We start from the raw sequence: 22,402 nt of genomic DNA, 5'->3' as shown, positions 1-22,402 counted from the left end.
AATTTTTATATACTTTTTGAGAGCCTGATTACAAAAAAGGTCTCATCATTAAAAGCCACATCCCAAACACTTCAACATAAGCAGCCTAGTTTGAACGGTGTACGTTTTAAAAATCTTTTTACTCTCCCATTACCAAATTTAGTCATTAAAAAGTCTTACAAATAAATAAAATTATGCATAATGCAAACTAGTCACTGGACATCATTACACGTGTAAAGAATCAAAATGAATGCGCCATAGATCAATAAAACGGAATAGCCTCTGCACGGACAATAATTAAATGATTTTAATTACTAAACCATATTGTTGATGAAAATAATAAGAGAAAAATACAAGTGGTTGTTGTTATTAATAATGTATCAATGATTTTGAAAAAGTAACAAATGAATACCACTGTTTTAAATAGCAGCCGTTGATGCTGAAGCGCTGAAGCTGAAGAGCTGAATGAACATGGTAAACTGAAGCGTTTTGCTGGCAGCTTATTTAACTCAAGGACTGAGATTAAGACATTAATATTAATACAACATAAACATAATAATACAACTTATATATGTACAAAATGATGCAGTTATTGCATGCTATAGTCAGAATGTGTGATCCAGTTGTGGATGCGCTCTTCCCATATCAACGCGCTGAAACACAGCAACTAAACCCAAAGAATGCACAACGTTTTATTATAATAATGTTCTCATTAGAATGTTATATACACAACATTCCCAATCATAGTTATTAATGTTGTGCACTGCTGTTTGAGCTGCGTGCGCTGAGCTAAAGATGATCACCGGTAAACTGAAGCGCTCTTTTAACTTAACCAAACGCATTCTATATGAAATAAATCAGATATACATCAAATAAACACAATATTACAATGTACAATTGCACAAAAGGCTGCAAACGAACAGCGCGCATCTGAAGTGTCTCTGAAGGAAATAATGCATTATTTATCGGTTTTAAGATATCGGTCAAATTTTCTTATCAGGCCGATACCGATAACAGAAAAAAATGAGCATTTATCGGCCGATACCGATATGGTGGCCGATATATCGTGCATCCCTATAAAATATTATTACATTTACATTTAGTCATTTAGCAGACGCTTTTATCCAAATCGACTTACAAATGAACACAATGGAAGCAATCAAAATCAACAAAAGAGCAACGATACACAAGGGCTATAACAAGTCTCAGTTAGAATAATGCAGTACACGTAGCAAGGGTTTTTTAAATAATAATAAATAAAAAGTTTAAACTTTTGTTAATTGTATAATAAATGAAAAGAAAACAGATAGAATACAAGAATAGAGAGTGCTAGAGTTAGAGGGTCAAATAAAGATGGAAGAGATGTGTTTTTAGTCGTTTCTTGAAGATAAATGAATTAATTTCTATTAAAATTAATATTCATCATTAGAAAACTGATTAATGTTTAATATTGACTTTAGTTTAATTCATTGTTTTCCCCACATCAAGTATTTTTTTCAAGAACAAAGTTCATTATAAAACGGATAGTTCCGGTCCTTGGTTCTGATTGGCTGAGCCACGTTCAAAGCTGTTGTAAATTACTCTACGAACATACACCTTTGTTTACGTTTGTGTGTTGCGCGGCAACCACTTTGTTGCAACCACAACTGTTTCTGAGGAACTACATTGTTTGGTGGAAGAATAATGTTTTTATTAATATCATTACACTTTACTTGCTCCGTTTTATTTTGTGAAACCTTACTACATATATGGAATAACCGTTTTATAAAAGCAATAAGCCCTGTGAAGCCGTGGTTTACAGTATATTTATAACAGCTAAGGGGATTATAGCTAACAGCTAAGGGGGTTATTTGCATCGTGCCTAACAACGTCCCTTAGATGTTATAAATTCACTGTAAACCACGGCTTCTTGGGGCTTATTGCTTTAACATAACAAACGTGAAAACCTCTGATTTATTTACCTACATCAACACTGCCACTTATTATGTTCCTATTTGTTTGTTGAATTATTATTTTAGTTTTTATTAATTACGTGGATTCATTTTTTACATTTCAAAAAGCTGCAGTTTTAAAGGGGTCCTGAACTGAAAAATCAAATTTCCCTCGATCTTTTGACATATAAGAGGTCATTGTACTATAAAAACATCCTAGTTTCAGAACTCAAAACTTTCTCGTTAGTCTAAAATTAGCTTTTATTGAAGCCAGAACGACAGGGTGGGGAATGTGCCACTTTATGATGTAATAGTGTGGCTAAACCCCGCCTCCGCTGGAGATCATCAACGCCTGCTTCTGCATCACTGCCTGTTTAGCCCCGCCCACCGATTCGCACGTGTAGTGTACATAACGAGAGAGGCAAACGCAGGTCTACACAGAAACCAAATTATAAAGATGGCTCCGAAGACAACAAGAGGCTGTGCAAGAGGCTTCTGATCCCAACATTAGGAAAGTGTGGATGAACTTTATTTTTAATGTTCCAGACCGTGTCAGTAAGAACTTGGCCTTTGTTCACTTCATTTTACCGTGGATTCGTTTACAAACAAGGCACAATTCGATACGGGATTTTCAGAGATTGAAACTAAAAGACGATGCTGTGCCAACTACATTAGATCCGACAGTAATGTCGCACCACACAAGTGTGAGTTTTTATTATGTGGTCACTATTGCTTGTCTGTTAACATAGCCTATTACTTCTCAATTATGATGTGTTTTTATGTACAAATCTTGATAACATTATAAGTGGAACTCAGAGAACAGTACAAAATAATTTTAAAAAGGCCGTTCATGACCCCTTTAACAGGGGTCTGTAGACTTTTAGACCTGCTCCGTGTGTATATACATGGGAGGCCTGCAGTTCAAAAAAGTGAAGAAACCACTGTTAACTGCCATACACTTCAGAAGAAGCCCTTTTCATTCAGGCAGCAACACTGCTGTCATCACATTAATGAAAAACAACCTGCAGAACCCAAATAAAAATAGTAGAATTTTGTGTTTAAACTAAAGGTGCATATTTTATGTCCAATTAAGACAACAGACTAAATCAATGTTATATAAGCTTACTTAGTTAATATTTTTTTTACAACAAACTATTCTGAACCCAAACCCTAAAACAAAAATGTTCACATATTTATAACCAAGACATTATTTATGAATTGATTTTCCAATTGAGGACATCCCCAAAGGGACAATTTGCCAACTTTAGCTTATTTCTGGTGACAAATTTGTCCCCAACCTATAACCAAGTAGATTCCCCACACACACACTTCACTGGCAGTATTTCTTGTGTAACAGTGTGTGCATTGGACAGAGGTCAAGGGAGAGCTTTCATCAACATTGCAAACAGGCTAACACACACTATAAATATTAGTAATCACTCAACACTCAACTTCTCTCTCTCTTTCTTTTTTTATCTGCTCCTCAGCTTCATCCTTTGCTGTATTACCTTATGTGACCCACATTTGGATCGTAGACACACAATACTAAAGGGAAAAAAAACCCTATAGAAGACTCCTCATCCCTCCTTTCAGAAATTCAATAATGAGCAGAACAAGACATGGAAGGAAAGTTGTGGAGCTGTGGAGAGCAAGCATGAACGAAAGCAAGAATGAACAAGAAAGAAGTAAAACTAAAGTCAAGCAAGAACACACACACACACACAAAACAAGAAACAGCAAAAGGAACAAACAAAAAGCTAGAACAAACTTTTGCAAGCAAGATTTTTTTAAAAAATCAAAGAACAAACTAAAACAAGCAAAGCTGAACAAAAGCAAGAACAATTTTTTTGGAAGCAAGAATAAACGAAAAAGCATAGATGAACTCAAAAACAAACAAAATCAGAGAGGATTAGAGGAACAAAAGAAACCAAGCAATCTTGAACAAAAGCAAGAACAAATGAAAGCAAACAAAAGTGACTGAAATCAAATAAAATCAAAAGTCAGACAAGAAACAACTAAATCAAGCAAAATCAAACAAAAGAAACATACAAAAGCAAGAACAACCATACGGAATCAAGAATGAAAACAAGAAAAAACTATATGCAAACAAAATCAAGGAAAGACAAAAACAAGCAAAGATAAACAAAAGCAATCAAGAAGGTAATAGCGAAAGAAAACAAAAACAAACAAAAGAAAAAGAAACAGAAGAAAGAACAAACAAAAACAAACAAAAGCAAGCAAGTACAAAGCAAAGAAATGAAACAAGCAAACAAATAAAGTATTGTGAGGTACACAGAGCTCTGCGGGGAAATAGTGGAGAGGTAGAGATAGAAGGTCATCTAAAACCCTGTTGCCTTTTCCAAGCGCAGGCTGGCGCCGGGCCATTCCAAACAGTTGTTGTACTGTTAACCCCCCCCCATCAGTCTACTCAAGTGTCACTGTAATACCCTGAGCTCTTATCACATGACCGCAGACAACAGTACGAAGCCCACACATTGGCCTAACCAATGAGATAAACACTGATCCACAACACACAAAACACTGATTATTATTTTATAGATCAATGGATAGGAAATGGTTATGTAGCTTGACACAAGCAATAGTTAAATATGACAAATATAGTAACTTCACTAGGGTTGTTGATGGATAAAGGCCTTAAAAAATTCTCTGCAAGACTCAAACTGGGAATACTCAGACAGCCGCGTAATCTTGTGTGCCACCTTGTGGTCATGTGGCATTCTACTGATTGTCTTATTTGAGAGTTTTTTTTACCTGTTTGATTTTACTGGTCACCACAGCTGGTAGTTTGACCCTGAGCTGCTCGGTTTCCTTCAGTGATGCTGGGAACCCGCTCAAGTAGGCCAGAGTTTGCATGCGGACCAGCCCCGGAGCCTCTTTATCAGTCGTCTGTCACAGAAACAGATGTTTAGACTCCATGAGTTTCACAAGGATTTTGTTTTAAAACTATACCTTTGCGTTTCACACAGAGATGATGTGATAAAAATTTTAAAATGTTGATGGATAAAGGCCTTAAAAAATTCTCTGCAAGACTCAAACTGGGAATACTCAGACAGCCATCTTGTGTGCCACCTTGTGGTCATGTGGCATTCTACTGATTGTCTTATTTGAGAGTTTTTTTTACCTGTTTGATTTTACTGGTCACCACAGCTGGTAGTTTGACCCTGAGCTGCTCGGTTTCCTTCAGTGATGCTGGGAACCCGCTCAAGTAGGCCAGAGTTTGCATGCGGACCAGCCCCGGAGCCTCTTTATCAGTCGTCTGTCACAGAAACAGATGTTTAGACTCCATGAGTTTCACAAGGATTTTGTTTTAAAACTATACCTTTGCGTTTCACACAGAGATGATGTGATAAAAATTCTAAAACTTTTTCAGGCAAAATCTTACTAAATAAGTCCTTAAGTGAACTAACTTCATAAAAGAGCTTTCTACTTGCATTAAAACGGGGACAGTTCAAAAGAATATGTTTAATAGAAAGGGGGGTCTTGCAGAACCAGGGATGACGTAATCCATTATAATGAACTGTGAGTTTCAGATAAGGGTCACCTACAAAATGTACAGTGATGTGGGTTGCCAGGAACATGGCTCAGGAATGCTAATAAAATATTCATCAAAAGGACATTGAATAAAAAATAAAAAATAAAAAGGTTCCTCTTGTTGGTTAAAGTATTTCCGTAGACATCATACAGCAGACATCACAACAAAAAACACAGTTCCCTTTTCTGTAAATGACTTTGATTCGTAAAGCAGCACGTTTTTTGGTTTTGTACTGCGTTTTACTCAAATTTGGGTGCGGGATATTCCTGCTTATGTTCCCACTTTTTAGAAGATGAGGTGACATGCAATAAACAAAATGGCAATCCATTGTTTTCACGTTTGTTTTGCAAGTATTTGATGATCAAAATCAGGGTAATATATATTTATATTTTGAATTAGCTTTTATTTTTATATTTTCAGTCTTCATTTTAATATACGTTTCAGTCATTTTTAAAGTGATTTTGTCATTTTTAGTTGTCTTATTTATTAGCTTTAATTAAATTACATTTTTATTTCAGTTTTAGTAATTTTGGTACTTAAACTTTTTTAATTTCAGTTAGCTTCCAATGCAACATTTCTAATTTTTAGAAAAGTTTTTCTAAGTTTTCATCATAATATTAACTATGTACTGTACATCTCCCTTAGTGCCCCATGTTTCTGTGACGTCATATATCCACATCTTGGTGAAGCTGGAATTGAAAATGTCCAAGTGTCGTTCTGTTACATTTTTGTGAGCATGGAAAGCAGAATTAGTCAATAAGAAGTGTTAGTACAGCAGTTATTTTTCTCACCAGATAACCTCTGCTGATGGAGTGTGTCAAAGTATCCTTCAAAGCATCTGTATGGGCTTTTTCAGCTGCAACAGGACATAAAACTAATGTTAGACTAACACCGAATCAGTTTTGTCCATGTTAATGGACAAAAAATGTTGAAGTATATATAAGTTGTATAAAATGTTGAATGTATATAATTCTTAAGAGATTGCTTATAAAATAACATATTTATTAATTATACATTTATATTAAATACATAATTATAATTATATTCCCAATTTCCGTTTATTGTGAGACAGTATATAAGTCTACTCTATACAGTATGTAGAATCATACTCTATAAAAGTGAGAAGTAGGTTATAATTGTACCTTCACTATGGGAGTGGAAGAGAAGAACAGACACGCTTGTGGAGGGGTGGAGAGGTCTGGCCACTTGTAAGAGTTGTTTTGCAGTGGAGAATGCTGCTGAAAGTGTTGGCAGCTCCTTCAACGTTATGTTGGCAGGAAGGGATGGATCCAACACCAGCACTGGGCCCATGATGCAGTGGGACAGCAGACATTCTGGCCTATCACAGGGCATACAGACTGAATTAAAGCAATATAAAGCCATTCACTCTATTATTCTGTAGTGCAGCAGTTGCTTTTGACACAGGAAAGCGCTGGTGGCATTAAAAAAACAACTGTGGCTATGACAAAGGCCCTGCTCGCTATGCAACAGGAAACGTATAAACCACACAATATTCAGTTTGCTTCATGTATTGCAGACACACGAATAGGATGAGAATTAAACCCTTTCGGCTCATTTCTACTTCTTTAAAACACTCACCTTCCCTTAGGAGCTTCAGTTATTTCAGATGCATTTTTCCCAAGACGCTCCCTAAAAAAAAAAAAGCAAATAAAACACTTTTAAACATCATTAAGCAAATGTTGTTCTTCTGTCATTAGCAGTTCATTCAGCACAGCCAGTGGTTCCAAATAAAGATAGGTGTGTCCCACCATACTAAACATACTAAAATACAGGCCACAATAGATTATTAATAGAAACGGCACATACAAATTCTATAACTGCATTTTTATTTGATTAAGCTTTGGACAAAGCTTTAAAAGTGACTTTTAACCATTAATGATGGGATGCTAAAACTTTTGCGCCTCACTCATAATGGACAGGTGTATCATTCAAAATAAGTATATAAGTAATAAATAAAACTAAGTCTGATCTAAAGTAAAAAGAAACTTTATATCGTTTCATTTATGATTTAATAATCCATTTATCAAATGGTTAATTCCATCAAATATGGAGAATGTTTATGCAGAATGCTTATGCAGAAAATGCAGAATATTTATGCCATGTGTAATTCAAAGTACAACGTTTTGCAAAAATAATAAAATAAATGAAGTAGTAGTAGTAGTAGTAATAATAATCCTTTTCTAAAGTTAAAAACATTATAATTTATTTATTTATTACTTGTTTTTTTTATTTACTTTGATTTCTTAACCCATTAATCAAATGGTAAATAAATACCATCAAATTCCCACCAAGCATGTGCAATTCAAAATACACCGTTTTAAATTAACTAAAATAAATACTAAAATAAATGAATAATAGTAGTAATAATAATCCTGTTCTAAAGTAAAAAGACACATTGTAATTTTCAGTTCCTTTATGATTTATTAACTCATTAATCAAATATTTAAATAAATACCATCAAATTCCCACCATGCAGAATGTAGTGAACCATGTAATATTCAAAATACATTGTTCTGAATAAACTAAAAATAAAATGAAATGTATAATAAATTGATAATAAAAATTATGAATAACATTAATAGTAACAGTAAAAATCATGTTTAAAATAAAAAGAAAAGAAACATTATGATTTATTTTCCTTTATTAATCCATTCATCAAGTGGTTAAATAAATACAGACACATTTCTCCTCAATTCCTGGGATAAATGAATACTACACTAAAAGTCAGTGTGTGTTTTATGGGTGGGGTACCTCAGGGCCTTCTGTTCTTCTTCCAACTGCTGTCTCACAGCACGAAGATCCTTCAGCAGGCCTGTGTCTGTGCCATTTACCCAGGTGTAAACCACATCAATGGGCATTGGTAGGCAAAGCCTGAAATGATACATTATACGAAGCAAGGAAGGTAGAAACATACATATGAAAATGTGTATTTTGTTTTTAAATCATGCATTAAAAAAAATAACAGTAATGATCATTTTCTGATAATAAGCATGAGATAACTGTGCCTCTTAAAGAGTGATCAGTTAACACAGGGCTTTATTACGGCTCGTGAATGAAGCAATGATGCTGGTTTCATTGATCTGTTGCTCACCTGGTCTGAAAGGACTTTCCTGCAACATTATCTCTGTAGGAATCAAACAAAACATGGTACTGATCTCGACTCCACTCTACCACAACCTACAAACCAAACCAAGCAAAACCGGCCAGTTAATACACAACACCAACACCTCACTAAAAAAAGTTTGATTTGCAACCTCTATGCAGCAGGTCAGAGTCAGATTGCACAATCAGCTTTGATCAGTAATCAGTGATTGACACAGAATGCAAAGATAAGAGGATACATGCATGGCCTAAACGCGAATCTCTTGAAGATAGAATACTTCTGTCGGATGAATTTGATCCTACTTGGTGTACATACCTCTCCAAACTGAAAAGCAGACACTATCATGAGGACTAGTCCTCCGAAGCACAGGTACAGTCCATAGCGATGAGACAGACAGGTGTATGTCTGCCGCTGCAGCAGTTTCAGAACCGAATTAATTATCAACATGACTCTCCCCGGCCATCAACATCTCTTCCTCCATAAACAATTAATGAGGACACATGTTTTCTTCGGTGAAATTAAAAATAGCTCCATTACACCAAAACATACAATCGCATGCTCAAGAATCAAACGCTGTAGTTCCTCATTGGTAGTGATCAGGTGATGAAACGAGTACGACGCGCAATTCTTCTTCTTCTTTTTGTTCAATGGCCGTTCACTCCTTAGTAGTATTACCGCCATCTACTGTATATCTTGCGCACATGGGTGATGAATCTGTACTGAAGGAAAAAAATAAATAAAATGTTGTAATGCCCACAGGGTGGGGAAGGATCAGAGCCCAAGCTTCAGCTGGCGCTGCGTGTTCAGCTCCTCCAGCTTCCACACTCCACAGAAGCATCATGATCCTCATCCTCAAACACTAAATCCTGTGAGCTCTAAAAATGTTAAAACCACCTTAAACATCTGACTATCACTCAAACCCTTTCCCAGAAGGTCCACGACACTCACTAGTCTGTTCCTTATATTGCTAAAAAGACGCTGATCTTCATATTTACTACATTTAAAGAGCACATGCTCTACTGTTTCAAAAACATCACATTCATCACACATACCATTGTCATGCTTCCCCATTAATGCAAGTGTTGAATTTAGTCCTGTGTGACCCATCCTTAATCTAGAAATCATTACTTCTTCCTTTCTGTGTTTTCCATAAAACTGTTCTTTTTTCCCTACTGATTTTACAATATTATAATACCACCTACCTGTGCTGCTATTTTCCCATCTTTGTTGCCATATTCTTATTATTTCCCTATTAATTACTGATTTTATCTCATTCCTTCCCAGAGGTACCTTAATATCCACCAAGTTTTTCTTTAAAGCTACTATTGCTAACTTATCCGCTGTTTCATTCCCTACTATCCCAATATGTGCCGGTACCCAACAAAAGTATACGATTATACCCTCTATTTTCAGTCTGTACAGTAATGTATACATTTCTACTAGCAGGTCTTCTCTATCAGTTTTTGTCGACAATATACTTTTAAGAGCTGATGAAGAATCTGAGCAAATTACAGTCGGAGTCCTATTTGGCTTAATCTGTTCTACCCACTGCAATCCTACTATTATAGCAGTTAATTCTGTAGAATATACAGACAATTTGTCACTTAACCTTAAACTTATTTTCGTCTTAAATCTTGGAATGTACACTCCTATGCCCACTTTTTGTTTGATTGGGTCTTTAGATCCATTTGTATAGATCTGTATAAAAGAATAAAAATGTTCTCTCATAAAAACATTGATTTCATAACTATTAGTATGTCTTTCTTCTGATTTTTCCCGGGCCTCCAACAATCTCATTTCAACAATGGGTTCAGGAATATTCCATACCGATACCCCATTTAATGGCATGTTGGGACAGATTTCTTCATTCTCCAGACCACAATCCTTGGCCCACTGTTCATACTTCCAACCAAAACTATTCCCACCATTCTTTTTATATTCCCAACAATCATTTAAAATTGTGCGCGTACGATGACTCTTATTACTACCCTGTAGATTAACCCAATACATCATCGCAGGCTTTTCTCTTCTTAAATCTAATGGCATCTCCCCCATTTCGACCCTGATGGCATCTAGAGGAATTGATCTTATTGCTCCACAGAAGATTCTAAGTGCTCTGGACTGTATGTCGTCCAGTTTCTTTAATTCTGATTTTGCTGCAGCACCATACACTGCACACCCATAATCTATACTAGACCGTATTAAGGCTTGGTATACATGTAACAGTGCACTTTTCCTTGCTCCCCATTCATACTTAGCTATTGAAGTCATGCAATTTATTACTCCTTTGCATTTGTTTTCAATTTTCTTAATATGTCTCTTCCAAGTTAATTTTTCATCAAAGATTAATCCAAGATATTTGAGCTCTGTCACTCTTTCTAACAATTATTCATATAATTTCAGAGTAATTTGTTCCTTTTTCTTTTTCTTTGTATTAATGGCTATTTTTAACTCAAAAGAATTAAAATCCTCATCCATATTACTATCAACTCCTTGTTTTTTCAAACGAACATTCTCATATATTTTACTTAACTCTTGTCTTCTTTTTAAGAACTTATCACTCAAGTTTTCAACACTATGAACTTTAGCACAAGTTTTGGCTGACTTCTGTCTTTTCTTTATTCATTCTGGCTATTTTCCCATCCTCTTCAATTACAGGGATCTGTTTATAATTATTAATACCATTCATTTTCCTAATCATTCTCCATACCACATGCATTCCAGTCTCTCTCCCAATTGTGTTACAGAATTCCTGCCAAGCCTTTCTCTTTGCACTTTTAATTACCCTTCTTGCAGCTGCCCTTTTCTTCTGATATTCTACAACTGTATCTTGAGTTACGACCTGTTTTTATACAGTCTATGGTTACGACGCGCAATTCGTGTAGATCTATGCACATGACAGACTCGCTGCCGCCCTCTATTGATTAGGAGGACGACCACTTTATAAACGAAAGCAATACATTTAAAAGACATTATGACTTAAATATTCAATAACTTACATAAATTAAATGTATAATTTCCTTCATGTCATTTAAAAACTTCTGCCATTTAAATTAATATTTAGATATGTAAAATAGTTTTTGTGACTTAATAGAAATTGATAGAGCTTTATAGAACCATGTATGTGCATAGACATGCGATATATAATAATGACTAAATAGAAATGTATCTCACCATCAGAGAGAATGCTTATTTAACACAGGCCTACCATTTAATATGTAATACAAACATATTATTTAAAAACTCTAAAGTCTCAAAAAGTTTAGTTTTTTTTTTTTAATTAAGAAATATTGACATTTATAAAACTGTTTAAAATTGTGTGTGTTGTGTTGTGAACAGAAAGTATGTTGAAATCAGTATTCGATGCAGGGAGCAGGACAAACTAGATGTCCTTAAAGAAGATATAATCATATATATTTTTATAATAATATAATATAATATAATAATGTGTATATTAAAATGTAATATGTATTTTTTATTTAATATAAATATATATTACATATATACAGCAAAAATGATAACACCCTGCAATTTTTAATTGTATTGACATATTTTTTTTAAATACTACTAATACAATTTGTTTTTTTACACAAAGTCATATTGATGTATTGTAATGGTGAGGCTGCACTTTTATTAATAATTTAATGCTCTTTTTGTTTTCATTTTTTTCTGCGTTCAGTAGCCATTCAAAGACATCTAGGTCCAAAATATTGTAATGCCTGCTGTCAAAATTAATCTGCAAATAGCTGACAAATAGCTGAAATGCCATTCAAATAGCTGAAATATGATTCATGACTTTGTTCATCATGACAAACTGGTTTAATGCATGCCAACAACGTAAAGTAGAAAGAGATTGATCTAAAATGTAATAATGTATCGAAAGAAAGGAAGAAAGAAAGAAAGAACAGCTCTGTGTGGTCTTCACATGTGCTGGTGGTAAGAGTCTATCGGTAAAACAATGAGGAAGAGAAAGATTCCCAGTGAACACGTGACACTATAGATACAGTTATAACGTCGAGTTATTGTTCATGGTTCATACAGTATGTGTTCAGTAAAGTGTCCGTATCTTGATGTCTGATCTCTGCTGTCCACTTCTCTTTTGTCTCCGTGAATGGTGATGCACCGACTCAGCCCTCAGGAGAGATGGTTTGGTTCATGGAAGGAATGTGCTTTTTGCCTACTTTTCTGGTAATCTGGTCATCGAGTACCTTCATAATATCTTACATCATCGCATTACTTCGACGAGATGTTGACGTTATCCTTCCTTACATTAGGTATGTCACACGTCTTTTTATCTTCAGCTTGATTTTAGTTGGGCTACACTTCTGAACTATACGAATTAACGATGGACTATACGAAAATAGCATAAACCAGAAATAGCTTATAAAGTTATGATATTAATAACACGGCCATGTTTTAAGCGGGTATTTATATAAAGCTGCTAGTTAAGAATCTGAAGAAGAAAAAAAAGGTTTTGCAGACAGCTCGTTTAGTTTCGTTTTCTACTTAAAAGTTGAATGTTGGCTCGAGTTCAAAATCAGTATTCATTGCAGGGAATGCTAGATTTCTAATACTAGATTTCAGGACAAACTAGATTTCTTTAAAGAATATAAATAATAAATACAATATATTGCGTGTAATATTAAGTCATATGTAATTATTTATTTAATATATATATATACTGTAGAATATATACTTTAACAATGATAACACCCTGCAATTTGTTAATTAAGTTTAATATTTAAAAATATTTGTAAAAATTCTAATTAATCATATTTTTAAGTCAAAGTCATATTAATGTATTGTAATAGTGAGGTTGCACTTTTATTTAGTGTAATTCAGTAAACTATAGAAACTTGTGTGTGCTTTTTAAATATAAAATATTGCAAGTTTATGATTAAATGCGTCTGAATTGCTTCAGAACTATGAATGTTCTTATTTTATTATCTCTGTGAATGTCTCTGAAAAGTGATACAGGGGCCACTCCACCTGAGAGCTGTGTGTTTGGATTCATGTCGACAATCACTTCCTTTGCAGGTAAGAGTAACAACCAGCCATTTGATTTCAGTTTGATTTGATTTGATTTCCAGCTCATATTTCAGACATGTGCAAATCCCCCACCAGCAGCTTCAGGAAACTCCGTACAGTTATCTGTGTGTCACAAACTATGGGAAATTGCACAACGTTGGCTTGGTTTTGACATGTGAGAGGAAAGCAGTGGGAATGTCTCGAGTGTGCTTTTCTTTAGAAACAATGGAATCACACTCATTCTGGTCTCACTTCTCTTTCTGCTGAAAATGAAAACATATTTTTTCCCCATCCGTGACACAGCTGGAGTTCAGTGTTTTACAAACAGCACCACAGTCTGTGTAGGACTGCACACAAAACCTCAAACAACTGCAGAAATGAAACTCAGTGCCAAATCACAGGTTATCAGTGCAACAATCATCTTGGCAACTCTACTGGATTGCGTTTTAACCTATATATGTACTATTTTCAGTGCATTATCCTGCATAATTGTGTTGTATTGCATGAGTGAATATTGTTTACTGTATTGCACAGCAATTTGAATTAGTAAAATCAATGATATGGTTTTCCAGCCTTTGCTACTATGTATGCTGAATATAAATTTGTGGAGAGAGTGCATGAGACAACCGGTGCCGTGTCCCCTCATCTGAACAAGGCTTCTTTTGCTTTTGGCATCATCTCTTGTGTCGGCATGTGTTTGGTGGCGACATTTCAGGTATATCTTATTCAACCTAAATCTTTTTTGCTCACTTTTTTTACTTAGTTTTCTCACCTTTATGTCATTCCAAATCTGTATGACTTTCTTTCTTTGGTGGAACACAAAAGAAGATATTTCAAAAAATGTCCTAGTGTGTTTTTGTCCTTACAATGAAAGCAACTGGGATCCAAAACTGCTTTGGACCCCAGTCACCCCACTGACTTTCATTAAACAGACGAAAACAGCTCTTCAAAATATCAAAAGAAAGAAAGTCATACAGGTTTGGAAGGAAATGGGGTGGGAGTAAATGATAACTCTCTCTTTAATGGCACTCATGTATGATGCTGTGTTCTAGGAGACGACGGTGATGGCTGTCCATGATGTGGGTGCTTTACTATTCTTCCTATTTGGGGTTACATACGCTGTTATCCAAAGCGTGATATCGTACCGAGGTCATCCATATGGATGTTCCAAGCGCGTTTGCCATTTCCGTGCGTTCTTCGCTGGAGTGGCTGTTCTAGCTGTATTTCCCAGTATCTTTTCTAGGCAGTACCAACATGCGCTATTGGCTGACATTCTGAAAGTAGTTTTGCTAATGTAAATTTGCATCTGCTTACATGGTATGGTCTTCTGAATCCAGCGTTGTGATCACAGCATGCTGGTTTTCCATGTAAAGACATGCAATGTTTAAATTTCAGATCAAACAAATAGTCTTTAACGCCTCCTTCCAGCTATTTTTTGTGCAATTCCTGTCGGAACAAGCAAACTTCACTGGGACACCAATGATAAGGTACAATTCATGTCACTAACCAGACATTCCAGTAATTCAATTGTAACAAAATGTATTACTGAATGTTTAAAGTTGCTCGTCTTGTTTTCTGAAGGACTACACACTTCATATAGTGAGTGTTGCGTGTGAATGGATCACCACTTTCAGTTTTGTCTTCTTCTTTTTAACATACATCAGAGAGTTCCAGGTGGGTATATAAAAGTTCATTAGACTTACACTGTTATTCAAAAGTTTGGGGTCAGTAGTATTTAATAAAAAATTAACTGTTTCAAACAAATAATGATCTTTTGAACTTTCTATTCATTCAAAAAATTTAATAAAATCATGTTACAGTGAAGACTGCTAAGTAATGGCTGCTGAAAATTCAGCTTTGCCATCACAGAAATAAATTGCATTTTATAATATATTCAAATAGAAAGCACTTATTTTAAATTGTAATAATATTTCACAATATTACTGTTTTTACTGTATCCCATAATCACAGCCTTGGTAAGCAAACGAAACTTCTTTCACGAACATAAAAATCTTACCAACCCCCAAATTTTTCACATTATTTCAAATCATAATTATATTCATTCATATTCCTTTTAGTGCCTCCAAGATCGTATTAACTTTTCTTTTATTTCTTTTTACAGCAATTCACACTGAAACTGACTGTTAATTTAATAGAGTATTCATGACCATGACATCATACCGTTACAGTATGTTTTGGTGTATTTTTATACAACTTACTACATTTTCATGTTGAAAGACCTGCTAAAGTACTGTGTAATCATTTGCAGTGTATATTTTGTAGCTTGTATTTTGGTCTAGAAAAAGGGCATACACATTTACTTGAAGTGTAATATACTCTAACCAGCTGATGCCAAACAATTTATAAAGCTGTTTGATAGTGATTCTCAATTTAAAAAGCGTTTATGATTAACCAAGACAAAATAGTTGAGCACATCCATATTTGCATGACTGTCAATCAATCTTCGCTTTGGTTATAGTTTGAAATTCTTGCTTTGTTTATGTTGGTTTACTCCATAATCATTCCAAAAATTCAGGTGAGCAACAGTTGTGTTTTAATCTTGCACTTTATGAAGTGGAATGTAAAAAAAAGTCCATTGCTTGCACAATGTGTCTGACTTTGTAATTGTGAAATAAAAACACATGATGATGATGATGATGTTTATGTGCATGACTAAAGAGAAGTGATTGCTTTAATGTTTGTAATGATAGGAAGGAATAGCAGCGTACATTACCAACCAGAGGCTGGGTATATTATAAATTATTATATTTAATTCATAAAGAACATTTGTAATGTTACCAAAGACTTCTATTACAAATAAATGCTGTTCTTTTAAACATTTTCACACACACACAAAAGCAGCACAATTGTATTCAACACAGATTTCTGAAGGATCATGTGAGACTGAAGTATTGGCTGCTGTAAATTCAGCTTTGCATCACAGGAATAAACTACATTTTAAAATACATTCAAATAGAAAACTCTTATTTAAAATTGTAGTATTTCACAATATTGCTGTTTTACTGATTTTTTTTATCAAATAAATGCAGCCTTGGTGATCATAAGAGACTTTGTTCAAAAACAAATTCTTACAAATGGTAGTGTTTATTGTTTTAAAGGAACTTCATTTCACTGAATTCAGACATAACTTTTAATAACAAGTTAGATTTAGAAAAGACAATATAAGCAAATCTGTACTGACTGTGCAACACAATCAGTATTATTAGAAACTCAAAAAATCTAACAAATAGGGCTTTATGTAATTTTTGTTATTAATATTACTGTGATTCAAATATTTTGATGTGATTTTGCAACTAAAGATGAATTTACAAAAAAAAAACTTTTACTCAGCTACGCTTTATTTATGAACAGGTTTGCAAGCCTGCTTGTGTCTATTTCATAAAAACACTCACTGGCATCTTTTTATTGTTATTAGATGTACATATTAGGCATCTAACATGTACATGTCAAGCAAGAGATGAGATAGTTATGACAATTCACATGAGAGTAGTACTTAGTAGTACAGACTTAAATGGACCAATTATCATCACAATCATTAGCGATCTCACCGAGTGAGAAAATGCCCTCAGAAACCAACACTATAGATGTCAAGTATGCAGTCTCCGAGATGTAACACAGCCTTAGTCACTAAGTGTCTGTCCTCTATAAGGACATTCAAGTGCATTTTACCCTGCTTTGAGATGAGCAAGGCTCATGATGGCCTACACAGGCTAGTCCTACAGAAAGCTCATTGGCTGCGATAGCCAATCAGTCGCTGAAAGATGATTCGCTGCCTGAGCTGTCATCATCTTGCTTTTCCAATCCTTTTTTGCCACTATCTGGAACAGGTGCGTCAGGGGTACTAAAGGGAAATTCAATGAATCCATTAGCTACAACATACACTTCATTGTAACACAAATAGTGACTATACACATGCATAAATAGTGCATAATATATGTACTGTCGTTAACACTTACTCAAGCAAACCGGGGTCCAAACCCTCCATTACCATCTTATTTTTAATGGCCATGACTGGAACACCCTGTGCGAAAGAGCAAAATATAGGTATATGCATATACTTTCCACATGTTATCATAGTCATAACTAGGCAATATGTGAGTTTATTAATGATTCCTTTCATTTTTAAGGAACAATTCACCCAAAAATGAAATTTTGATGGAATGCTTAATTACTCCTGATCTCTTTCCAATGAAGAAACAAGCTCATCTACATCTTAGATGGCCTGAGGGCGAGTAACTTGTGAGCATATTTTCATTTTTGGGTGAACTATCCCTTTAAGAGAAATACACATACCACTTGCACCATTTTCAGGTATCTGGCATATCGTGGGTCCTTGGCTACAGTTATCACGTTTTCTGCTGGGGCCTCTGCCTTTTGCTCCTGAGGGGCCACTTGTGCTTGCTGAGATGCCTGAATGGATGAGGAATGTATATTAATACAAAAAACATACTGGAATAACTTCCTGTTGGTTTTAAATACCTCAAAAGCAGTGGGATAAATGGATTATGACAATACTATCTCAGATTAACTGATACCTCAACAGGAGGACCTGAAGGGGGGCCCGTGGCATCACTGCCACCCGCTGCAGGGCCGTTTGTCTCTGTAGACCGTCTCACTCCATCCACTGTCACTTCTTCCAAACCAGGGATAGAGGCTAACTGCACATTTATACACCGCATTTTAATGAAATCAATCAGAATAAGCCTTGATTCATAATTAAAGTCATTTTTTTCAGACTCTGCCTTGAGTTACCTTTGCTTCCAAAATGCTCAGTGTGGTCTCAATCTGCTGGATTCGTAGTGATACTGTTGCTAGTTTCTGCAAAAACAAATGCCATCAAGTCATTGACACTTTCAGGAAATGTGTAAGTTGAGGTCAAGAGAGGAATGATGTGTTGGCAGCTGAACTTACCTCCTCACATACTGTGGAAAACCGGTTCAGGAACCTGACGGTGTGGACGATGAACTGATTCAGGAAAGCTACGATTCTTCGCTGCTGAATGGCTGGAACCTTAAAAAAAGAAAGTATAATGATCACTATTACAGATCACTATTATGTATGACAGATGATCATGTGAGCAGCAGTTGATGCTCCAATGTTAAACTTACCTTTGTAAGATCTACTCCAGATCCCACAATGGGTAATCCGTCCTCATCCATGTCAACAACTCTTTTGCGTTTCAACTGGAAAAGAGACACCGATTTCTACGCTTTAAATGTGCCAAATGTGTCTGGATCTTGCAACGAATGCATCGTGAAAATAAATCCTCACGTGACTTCAGTGCGACCTGCAGCATTTCCGCGTTACATAATAAAAGTCCTCAACCCCTGAAACTAGAGTAATTTGCGAATACATTTTGTATATTTTAAGTACAAATAATTGTATTTCATTTATTAGTATTTAAACTGTGTTTACATTGTAGTTTGTGATGTGAATTAATAAAAAAATTAAAGTCTTCACTTCCACGTTATCATAATAAAGGTCTGCTCACAAAACAACGAAAACTCGATTTAATCTGCGAGCAAATACTGAAAGTTTCATTTAGAAGTCGTTTTTGTGATATTTATAAATAATTCGTAGTAGTTCGATTACATACAAGTCCTACTATTTACTAAACATCTAAAACGATGTAACTTTTAGCCGTTATAAGACACTACCTTAGTTTTAACTTGAATTTTTTAGCAAGTAATGACACGCACACGGGTTATTTCAGCTTTCTTTTAAAGAGTAAACAACACTTATTGTATCATTATATTAAAAAGGATATTCAACAATCCATAATCACTAGTTAATTTCCATAACTATTTTGTTTCATAAGTGTCTTCTTTTGTAGGCTATTAGATGACATGGTTGTTTGTGTACTCAAGCACAAGCATCAGTAAAATCTCAAAAGAACATCAACACCAGCAGAGGACATGAACCAAGCTGTTACTACAAAAGAGAAACACCGATTTTACAAATCTGAAAAAAAATGACTTTAATTATGAATCATAACAAAGTTCCACATATAACAGATGAGATAAATCACCAAAAAAAGTCATCTTTTGAAAGACCACTGTGACAACAGCCATTTCCTAACTGTTTGCAAGTGAAAGGAAGAGAAAGTGTATATGGTGCAAAATTTAAAACAAAAAGAAAAGCCTTAAAAAGATAAAATAGGCAGTTGACACACTGACTGAGTTCATTATCATGAAGGGATTGAGTCAGATGCATCTGAAATGTTGCTCAGTCTTCATGTGCGAAGTCGAAGGGCTCAAAGTCAGAGCGCATTTGTTTGGCCTGATCCTCTTCCTCTTCTTTTGTACATTTACACTCCCTCCAGTCAGCACGCATAGGGATGTTCAACAATGCCTCACTCGCCAACACTTCCCTGAGGCCAAACACATACATACAGAGTGTACAGGTGGTTATGCAAAGAAAGTATTTACTCAGGTCATACTCATTCAAATATTTATAACTCATGTTGATGAACAGTGTCTGTTGAACAATTACCTGCCAAACTGCAAAGGGAATTTTTTCTTGATGCGATAAAACAGCTTCTCGCCTGTATCCAGCTCCACATAAAAGTAGGGTGTTCCTGGAGGAGCAATCTGTAATGGGAGATATTACAGTTAGTCACAGTGCATCTTTACACAAAACAGATCCAGGTCCCTTGCTCTCTCATTAACTACATAGATAATGTTACATAGTTCAGTATATTAGAGAGTGAAAATGAGTGTATTCAGACACAGCACCTAACAAGAGTGCACAAACCCAAATAACAATTAATGTTTTAATTCTATTTTAGACTACATACAGATGTGATTTTAAGGTGCCTTGTAAATTTTGCACTTTTTCTTTTACAGTTTAGACTACAAGAACAACAAACTAAACTGAGAGGGCTCAGATATGCCAATAACAGTACATTCAATAAATAAAAAAAAATTACATTGCAAGTACTAAATTATATGAACAGTATATATATATATATATATATATATAAATAAAAAAAACACATTACACACAATGTATACAATGTAATAAATTATGATATTAATAGTCATTTATAATTTAACATTATATAATGTAAACTTATTATAAAATAATAATAAAACAAATTATTTACAGTGTGTATAGAATGCATAGAATTAATAACAATTATGACAGTATAATATAACAATAAATATTTATATACTGTAATAAAATAACATCATATTAACAGTATACCTTAAATAAAATGTATATAATTAAATTACCAGTATATACAGGTATAATAAAAAATAAAATTTATGTAATACACTAAAGTAGTAATAAATTATCATATTAAAAGCTTATTTATAATCATTAAACATACATGAGCACAAAGCTGCAAGTCCCAGAAAAATAAATAAATAATAATAATAATAATAATAATGATAATAATAACTGAAAACATTTTTTCAGTTTGAGATCCGACACTGATGGAATGTACCTGCTTGAGGTCTGTATGAGCTGGAATCTCCATCAATTCCATCTGCTGCTCTTCAGCTTGTGTCATAAACGCCTCCTTGATGTCTTCTGTACTGCACTTCTCCATGGACACCGGCACTACCTGAGGACGACAAAAGTAGTTTCCGTTAAACCTGTTATGCATTGTTTCTCATAAGGAGGTCTTTGGGAAATCATTTATTTGGTCATCACTGGGAACACGTCCCTCAGAAATGGTTATCCGTCAGCGCAGACAGACTGTCTATCCACTCAGACTTAAACTGATTAAATTATGTTGAAGTCTGTTATTGGTGGAGGGCTAGGCATCTCTCACACTCTCCACGCTGCTATGAGTTTACCAGACTCTCTTTTTCATATATGTGGTGCTGCTCAGACTGACCTGGGATCTGTACAGGTCAGTCCAGTCAGGCAGACACCACAATCTCAATATGAATGACACAATATTTTGTATGGACCTGTAGTTGAAGGTGCTGGCTACGGTAGTTCCTCTCAAACATGATGCACCGCTGGGCTCTGCTTTTACAGAACTTCTTGACGGCACTCTTGTATTTCTCCATCTCTTCAACCACCTCCGATGCCAAATCAACCACTGACTGGTAATGTCCGATGGGCAGCAGGAGAACATGGTCGGGAGTGAGACCACCCTTAGCGAGAGCCATGTAACACTGGAAACAGAATACTTACATTAATGCATAATGGACAAACAACAGATGATGTATCAATGTGATCAATAATTTATTGGTTGATATATTCTTATGTTCAAAGCATTCTAAAGTGACACTGGGCTGCAGAATACATATTTTGTGGACTCACATGTGTCCCAATGCTTATGACCAAGTGCTTCTCGACTTCTGGACTTGCAAGGCAGAACCAACAGGGTCCGGTGGGCTGTGCTGTAATGAGATATGAAAACAAGGTCCGTGTCAAAAGCAGCATGTAAAATTAAATTCAAATCCTCCCCAAAATCAGGCTTGAAATCATTTATATTTCTACATAAGGTAATAAAATAGTCCAGTTTGATCCATTAGAACAGCGGAAGGAGCGGAAAATTTGGCAGGTGAATGGACTCACGGGGTCTTCGGGGCTGTTTGGGGTAATTAGGTCTGTCTCCATCCGTTTGTCTCTTCCTGCCGTGGTGATGTTGCTGGTGCTGTGGTTTCTTTTGGCCCAGATCAAAAAAGAACTGGGATACTGGTTCCTCCTAAAGAAAAAGGAGATGTTCAAATGATCTTTTCATTGAAATAAGGTACACTACCGTTCCAAAATCTGGGGTCAATAAGATCCTTCTTTTTTTTTTTT

The 22,402-nt window shown here is 35.1% G+C and overlaps 4 protein-coding genes across 4 annotated transcripts in view; 1 reads left to right on the top strand and 3 right to left on the bottom strand.

Annotated features, from left to right (window-relative positions):
• The window catches only part of LOC107593561 (N-acetylglucosamine-1-phosphotransferase subunits alpha/beta-like), a 22,279-nt gene extending 13,074 nt beyond the window's left edge, over window positions 1–9,205 (bottom strand). Inside the window, exons 1-8 of the mRNA XM_016283365.1 lie at window positions 8,903–9,205; window positions 8,576–8,661; window positions 8,236–8,355; window positions 7,063–7,113; window positions 6,606–6,802; window positions 6,255–6,319; window positions 5,053–5,187; window positions 4,683–4,817 (exon numbers count right to left, since the gene is read on the bottom strand). Of these exons, the coding sequence (XP_016138851.1) occupies window positions 4,683–4,817; window positions 5,053–5,187; window positions 6,255–6,319; window positions 6,606–6,802; window positions 7,063–7,113; window positions 8,236–8,355; window positions 8,576–8,661; window positions 8,903–9,034 (921 nt within the window). The 5' untranslated portion in view covers window positions 9,035–9,205. The remainder of the gene's footprint in view (window positions 1–4,682; window positions 4,818–5,052; window positions 5,188–6,254; window positions 6,320–6,605; window positions 6,803–7,062; window positions 7,114–8,235; window positions 8,356–8,575; window positions 8,662–8,902) is intronic.
• Window positions 9,206–12,630: 3,425 nt separating this feature from the next.
• Window positions 12,631–16,256, top strand: LOC107596679 (DNA damage-regulated autophagy modulator protein 1-like). Its single transcript, XM_016287510.1, has 7 exons — window positions 12,631–12,861; window positions 13,557–13,624; window positions 14,188–14,330; window positions 14,668–14,845; window positions 15,044–15,102; window positions 15,197–15,289; window positions 15,738–16,256. The coding sequence occupies exons 1-7, from the start codon at window positions 12,731–12,733 to the stop codon at window positions 15,780–15,782; spliced, it is 717 nt and encodes a 238-aa protein (XP_016142996.1). The 5' UTR covers window positions 12,631–12,730; the 3' UTR covers window positions 15,783–16,256.
• Window positions 16,257–16,859: 603 nt separating this feature from the next.
• On the bottom strand, window positions 16,860–18,947 carry LOC107596601 (WASH complex subunit CCDC53-like). Its single transcript, XM_016287395.1, has 7 exons — window positions 18,745–18,947; window positions 18,548–18,646; window positions 18,389–18,454; window positions 18,172–18,294; window positions 17,930–18,046; window positions 17,593–17,657; window positions 16,860–17,477 (listed from the first exon to the last, which is right to left on the bottom strand). Exons 1-7 carry the CDS (start codon window positions 18,793–18,795, stop codon window positions 17,384–17,386), a joined length of 615 nt encoding a protein of 204 aa, XP_016142881.1. The 5' UTR covers window positions 18,796–18,947; the 3' UTR covers window positions 16,860–17,383.
• An 831-nt stretch (window positions 18,948–19,778) lies between these two features.
• Window positions 19,779–22,402, bottom strand: part of cwf19l1 (CWF19 like cell cycle control factor 1) — a 5,766-nt gene continuing 3,142 nt past the window's right edge. The window contains exons 9-14 of the mRNA XM_016276455.1: window positions 22,175–22,304; window positions 21,917–21,996; window positions 21,559–21,768; window positions 21,087–21,206; window positions 20,129–20,226; window positions 19,779–20,006 (exon numbers count right to left, since the gene is read on the bottom strand). Coding sequence (XP_016131941.1) covers window positions 19,862–20,006; window positions 20,129–20,226; window positions 21,087–21,206; window positions 21,559–21,768; window positions 21,917–21,996; window positions 22,175–22,304 — 783 coding nt within the window. The 3' untranslated portion in view covers window positions 19,779–19,861. The remainder of the gene's footprint in view (window positions 20,007–20,128; window positions 20,227–21,086; window positions 21,207–21,558; window positions 21,769–21,916; window positions 21,997–22,174; window positions 22,305–22,402) is intronic.

This window comes from Sinocyclocheilus grahami, unplaced genomic scaffold, assembly GCF_001515645.1.
Source record: "Sinocyclocheilus grahami isolate Dianchi unplaced genomic scaffold, SAMN03320097.WGS_v1.1 scaffold1.1, whole genome shotgun sequence".
Lineage (NCBI taxonomy): Eukaryota > Metazoa > Chordata > Actinopteri > Cypriniformes > Cyprinidae > Sinocyclocheilus > Sinocyclocheilus grahami.
Note: the sequence above shows the minus strand (reverse complement) of the source record. Positions and strands in the feature narration are given on the sequence as shown.